The following is a 6969-nucleotide window of genomic DNA, read 5'->3' on the forward strand; positions in this document are numbered from 1 at the left end:
CACACACACACACACACACACACACAAAGCTTTCCAATTACGTGTCAAAGACGCAGATGGATCTCATTTCCAGACAGCCTGTAGCAGTGACATCCTATCAGAGCCGTACCTAAGAACCTGCAGGAATAGCCACTAGGCTATCGGTCATTCCCTCGACATTTGCACAGTGTTTTTCAGTATACCTTGTTTCTAAATCCAATCCTGCCTTTTATCCAATATAAACGGTAGACTCCCTGGAAGCCAGAAAAGAAAAAAGTAACGAGCTGAGACATGCACCAAAGCCAAGCATTTTCCAACATCACACCGTCTCTGAGGAGTGAGAGTCAGACCTGAAGGCATGTCTTATTGTTTTTCTTCTTCTCCATGTTTAACTTGACTATAAAAGAAGTTCTAAGTTATCAAAATATATTCATATAAATGTATAGCATTTCTAATATAAAAGTTAAAAAAGTCCAAACCCTTACTTTTGTTTGTAATTAAATATTCTAGAATTCAGTAGGAGGGACTTGTTTTAGAGCAGCTTGAAAAAAAAAATGGATGGCTGAGTGTAGCCTAGAAATTGGGTCCAGCTACATTTCTGCTCTCCGATGTGATTTCTCAGCGATAGCGGCCCCCTCTTCTTCCTCATCTACCTCCTCTTCATAATGCTCCTCTCTTCTTTTGGAATGGACACCATCTGGAGCTCCTGGTTCTTCGCCATCATTATTTTTATCATCAGCCTAAAAGACAAAAGAAAAAGACAAAAACAAAAACAACAAACTAAGAGTGAATGTAGATTTTTGTGATGGATAATACTCTCCAACAAAGGATGCAACGTAATTCATTTTGGAGGAAGAGAAGGCGTGAAGAAAATGACCTCATCAACATCACCACCACAGCCTCGGAGTGTTCCAGATCATAACGTTTCTTAATTCTAGGCGGGCCTGCTAAATTTGTCATTTACTTAGCGGTACAGAGAGTGTGCAGCTGGTCTCTGTGTGGATGTGCGTGATTTAGATGTGTAACTGTGACATGCCACAGCAGTGTAGGCAAAGACACACATTCCTGCATACATACACTTGGGCACACATACACACGCTCACATTCAAAGAAATAAACATACATTATCACCATAGGTCTCTTCAGCATTGTGCTCCAATTCCCTTTTCTTCTCTTCAGTCAGATCTTCCTGAACCTAAAACACAATCACAAATACCGACTGAAGCTTCCCCATTTAAACATGTGTGGCGAAATGTTCCGATTTCTAAGACATTCATTCAAAATTGCACATCTTTAAAAAAAAAAGGAACTAAATGAACGTTGAAAAATGATACAAGTCAAAAGTTTGACTTGTCCAGTAGGCGTACGGAAGTGTGCAATACACCTCTGGAGAAATTGTTGGCAGTTACTGGTTGCTGGAGGAACAGGTGCCTTTTTCTTCAGTGGCGTAGCACTGAGAAGATGCACGTGCTCCAGTAAATCACCTCTGCTTGGGCAAGAAACTCTAATTGAACTCAGTGGGCCACATCAAATAGGAAGATGTGAATGTAGGAAGAAAGATCGTTGAAAAGAAGCATCCCAGAGGGAAAGGGAGTGGATGAGGGTGGAGGATAGGAAAGGGTAATGGAGGGGAAAATGGTTAAAATTTATTGTATAAGTATATGAAACTGTCAAAAAGAGAAATTTAAAAGTCAGTGTGATTCTCAAAGACAGACCTGGCTCTCTGTTTCAATAAAACTGTATTTACAAAACAGGTTGTGTTTATTGGAGTTTTCTACCTCTTAATATATATTGTGTAGAAAGACAAACCTGAACAAAAGGCTTGTCTCTAAACATTTCCTTCTATATAAACAGTGAGGTTGATGTTTTTTTTTGTTTTGTTTTGCTTTGGGTTCAGGCAGGGTGTCATCTCAAGCTCACAATCTCCCTGTCTCAATTCCTGGAGTGCTGTGATTACAGATTTGTTTCAGCATGCTGGGGAAACAGTTTTCATTATGGTAACCCTCAATAAAGTGCCAATAAAGAGAATCACTTAGTAAGACTTTTATAGCCATTAATCTCAAGATGGCCATACTTGCTTCATCTATGACATGACTACTTTTTCAGTGAATTACGTATATGCCTCTGTGTGTATATGTTCATGAGTGTGTGTGTGTGCGTGCAGGTGCACCAGAAATGGGATGTCAGAAGTCAATGTCAGGTGTTTTCCTCAATCTTTCACCCTATTCATTTTTTAAACTCAGTCTCTCATCAATCCTGAAGCTCACCTATTTGCCTAGTCTGGCCTGTGAGCCCCAGGGACCCTCCTTTCCCTGTCTTCCCAATGGAAGAATTACAAGTGTGTGCTATCAAGATTTTTAGTTTTTTTTTTTTAAATGTGATTGCTGCAAACCTAACTCAAACATTCAAGCTTATATCGTAAATATTTTACCAACTGAGACATTGCCTCGGTCTTTTGCTGAATTAGTCTTGCCGTTTCCATGTAAGGCAAGTACCTTCCATGGTATACATCTCTGGCAATGCATGTCTCTCTATACAAACAATGTGTTATCACAACATCTGATAGCTTCGGTAACCCTGTGTTATATATATACTGGCTAGCCCACAATCACACTTTCTTGACTAACTTTTCGACATGGAAACTCATTAAGTGACCCAATCAGGCTTTAACCAGTGGTCCTTTTGTACAACAGCCTTTTTAGTACAGGGACTACAACTGTGAGTATTCCTACATTAAAGGGTTGGCTTTATTAAAATATAACTGAAATGCCACTACATCTTATTAGTGTAAGATGCTAACTGTTATAAGAATCCATGTGCAGTCACTTTGCCCTAACCACAATCTAAACAAAGATTATGCATAACACGGGATTCCTTTCATTCTTTTTTCTTAAAAAAAAAAAACAAAAAACTCTAGGTGCACTTCAGTCTGGTATGCATTCAGCCATCCCTCCAGCCATCCCTCTAGGTCCTTATATTTCCTGTGAGCGAAGCTAGCATTAAGTGTGAGCAAATTTGGCTTCAATGTAAAAGCCAAGGGCATTTCAGAAGCGGGGCTGAAAACTTCCTGGTTTAATCGCGACAGCATGCACCCTGTGCATGTTTGTTCTAATTACAGCAAGGTCGTCCTTGGTCAGTGACATCAGATGTTGACAGCCCATGCTCCACAGCAAGTTCTCTGACCTCTGTTCAGGTAGTGATGTCATTCATTGATGACTATGTCTTAAGTCGATTGTTTTATTTAAGAGTTACATCATGATGACTTTCTGGTTCTATTGTTCTTTCTATATTACTCCCACAAAGAACTCCCTCCCATTAACTTTGAGTTCTTGGTAGATTTAATAATGTCAACCTTACACTACCCCTGGGTAAGCTGTAGTTAAAATTGAACAATAAACAACAAATTATATGATTCTGAAAAACGTAACTCTCCTCTCTGAAGCTCAGATTTCTTATACATGCAATAAAAGTGTTGAATAAAAATTCACAGCATTTGGTGATTATGCGTGTGTCGGGGTAGGAGCAGTCTGAGAGCTGCGGGTCCTTTTTTAAGCATTCAATGAGAAAATGTTTAGCAAATGTGTGTAACCGTTCACATAAGTTCAGGAGCCCACACTTTTGTTTTTTTGTTTTTTTTGTCTTGTTTTATTTATTTACTTTTGTTTTTCAAGACAGGGCTTCTCTGGTGGTGCCTGTCCTGGAACTAGCTCTTGTAGATCAGGCTGGCTGCGAACTCAAAGAGATCCACCTGCCTCTGCCTCCCCCATTCCTGGGCAGGGATTAAAGGCCTGCGCCAACACCACCTGGCTGGTGACATTTTGCAAAGTCGATCTAGAGCTGCTCACCCTAGGACTATTTATCTAAACAGAAGATCCTGAAATATCAGTATCTACTGCATGGAAAGTGAGCTTCTGAAGGGCTCTGATTTTTAGGGCCCTTGAAAGAGAAGATCCAAATTCCACAGGGTAGAGTTGTTCTAGCGGTTTGTATTCTTCATGGGCTTCTCAAAGTGACTCCTGGTCACAGCTGAGACAGGATGATCTATTTCTGAGTACAGTGGATGCTGGTTAAGGATGTATGGCGGGGAATTAATAAACTTCCTAAGAACGTTTCTCCCTTTCTCTACTCAGTGGGTCTACTGTAGAAATTTTAGTTTGCGCCCCAATTGTCATAATTATAGTTGTAAACTGATGATTTAAATGTCTCTTTGATTAATCAAAAATGATATTCTATAATATTTTAGCCATAGAGTTGTCTTGATTTGCATTTCCCTGATCACTAAGGAAGTTGAGCATGACCTTAAGTATCTTTTAGCCATTTGAACTTCTTCTGTTGAGAATTCTCTGTTCAGCTCAGTGCCCCATTTTATAATTGGGTTGATTAGCCTTTTACGGTCTGGTTTCTTGAGATGGCCTGGGTCTGAAAAAGCCTGGGATAAAACCGGACTTGCTGAACATAGCGGACAATGAGGACTACTGAGAACCCAAGAACAATGGCAATGGGTTTTTGATCCTACTGCACGTACTGGCTTTGTGGGAGCCTAGGCAGTTTGGATGCTCACCTTACTAGACCTGGATGGAGGTGGGTGGTCCTTGGACTTCCCACAGGACAGGGAACCCTAATTGCTCTTTGGGCTGAGGGGGGAGGGGCTTGACGGGGGGAGGGGGAGGGAAATGGGAGATGGTGGCAGGGAAGAGACAGAAATCTTTAATAAATAAATAAATTAATTAATTAAAAAATATTTTAGCCATAGAGACAACAGACTCTTACTTATATAATATTAATGCATCAATCATATTGGAAACAAAAGTAACCCAAGTTCATCTTAACTGCATTACTAAAGAAGAAGAGATGATACTGTATTCCTGAGCTTTACGACATGCTTAAGCTGACAGCCCCAGGTCAAAAGCTCACCTCTGACCATTACATACACCATCCACAACAGTTTGCTTTAATATCCTGCTACAGCTAGCACAGGCTTTATCAAAAAATACCACAATACTTCTACTTCTCATTTGTAGCCTGAAAATTTGTAGCTTCAGAAATTGCAGAAAAGTATCCTACCAAATGGGGCAACCTTGCTTAGTGGTTAAACAAAACAAAGCAAACAACAGCAGCTGATTTAGTGCTGCTAATTTAGCAGCTGATTTAGATAAGCAGTGACACTTTTCTTCTACAGTTGAGAGAACTGTGTATCTAGGGAACCTAGCCTTAAGAAGCTGAGCATGACAGGTTTCAGAGGTAGTGGCTGTGAGACAAAGACCTTCAAAAGCGTTAGCTACAATGGCTGATCTGCATGGTTTAAAAAACCTGTGCCCATTCAAAAGGCTTCCCTACCTCCCTTCTTAGCAGGATCTTACAGAGCTCCCTACTTTGAAAGTGTGTCATAAATGGGACCCACTTCCCCCTCCCACACTAAACAATGCAATGCGTCCATGCTTCTAGTTCACTGTTCATCTTGCTGTGGGCTGCTCAGCACCTCATCCTTACTAGCTGCTCTTCAGGCCTCTAAGGAAGGCCTCGGAATAATGCAAAGGACTGAATAATTCAATATAGTTTGTGCAAGGGATGCTCAGTGGACAGGAAGGCAGCTAAGACTGGAAAGAAAAGCGTTTAGAGTTGTAGATAGTAGTCCCAAATAACAGGCGCATGCATGCCTGCATACCTGAATGCCTGGGTGCATGCGTGTGTGCCCGGGGCTTCACCGACAGTGTCAGCAGTCAGGCTGAGCCAAGGAGAGGAACAACGGAAGCAGGGACGGGAAGGACCGCCTCTGGGTGCTGGCTGCAGTGGAAGAAAGAGCACAAGCCTCTCTGCCTTCATGCCTGCTCATTCCTGTCTTCCTTCTCTTTCCGTCCTGGCTTTCTTTCCTTCCCATCCTAGATACCGCTCACAGCTCAGGGTTTCTCTCATTCACCTTAACGGATCACACTACAGAGCTGCGAAGGAATCAGCAAATACTGATTAAACTTTTATGTTTACCCTGCTGAATTTTTAAAAGGAAGCCAAGGTGAACCCTTTCTCTCTTAATCCCTCAGAGCTCCCCCTTATCCTCCTTAAGGAAACAAAGGACTACTGGTCCAGACATCCTGTTACAAAAGCAGCCCTGATGAATAGCTTTCTCCAGCAGCAAATGTCTTAATATTCAAGGCTGCTACTTTCTCCAATGCTCTTTTCGAAAGCCAATCTCTGGGTCTTCATGAAGATAAACAGCAGCAGGGGAAATGCAGGAGGGATGCAGAGATCAAGCCTGTTACAAGACAGCATGGCCATGGTCATAAAGGGTAGCATCATTTTCTCTTTCCTTGGGATAAGCACAAATTTCAGCATTGGCTCTAAAAAGCTGACAGAGGCAGAAAGAACAAGGCAGTGATTCATGAAGGCAGCTGAGGGTGCATGTGGCCAACTGCAGAGCACAAACCCTCTGAGCTTGCTCTCTTCCTGGGAGGCCTGTCCCTAGACCATCTCACCTGTGTTTTCTCCCCGGGGACAAAGCCTTCTGTTCCCAAGACCCCGATGATGAGGTGGCTCTTAACCAGTGCTTTAACTTGGGAAGTACTGACTTGTCTATGGACGGAGTAAATGTGGTTTCGTGACCTGATGCAAACCATACACATCATGGTAGTTTGAATGAAAATGGCCCCCATAAGTTCACAGGGAGTAGTATTATTGGAAAGGATTTAGACATGTGTCCTTGTGGAGTGAGTGTGTCCTTATTGGAGGAAGTGTGCCATTGTTGGTAGGCTTTGAGGTTTCAGAAGCTCAAGCCAGGCCCAGTGGCTCACTCTCTTCCTACTACTGGCCCATCAGGATGTTGAACTAGCTGCCTCTTTAGTAATGTCTATGTCGACCTGAGTGATGTCATGCGTCCCATTGTGACAATAACAAACTACACCTCTGAAATGTAAGTCGGCCTAAATTATATATTTTCCTTTATAAGAATTGCTGTGGGAACTCCATAGGACCAGGAGCAGATCCAGACCAGGGGCA

At 42.0% G+C, this 6969-nt stretch overlaps 1 protein-coding gene across 3 annotated transcripts in view; it reads right to left on the reverse strand.

Moving 5' to 3' along the window:
• Positions 1–6: 6 nt before the first annotated feature.
• The window catches only part of Golim4 (golgi integral membrane protein 4), a 76311-nt gene continuing 69348 nt past the window's right edge, over positions 7–6969 (reverse strand). For all 3 annotated transcript variants that reach the window (XM_005344116.2, XM_026784226.1, XM_005344115.2), the window contains 2 exons: positions 1103–1174; positions 7–719 (listed from right to left, as the gene is read on the reverse strand). In XM_005344116.2, coding sequence (XP_005344173.1) covers positions 570–719; positions 1103–1174 — 222 coding nt within the window. In that variant the 3' untranslated portion in view covers positions 7–569. The remainder of the gene's footprint in view (positions 720–1102; positions 1175–6969) is intronic.

The sequence above is a fragment of the Microtus ochrogaster genome, chromosome 1 (genome assembly GCF_000317375.1).
Source record: "Microtus ochrogaster isolate Prairie Vole_2 chromosome 1, MicOch1.0, whole genome shotgun sequence".
In the NCBI taxonomy this organism is placed as follows: domain Eukaryota; kingdom Metazoa; phylum Chordata; class Mammalia; order Rodentia; family Cricetidae; genus Microtus; species Microtus ochrogaster.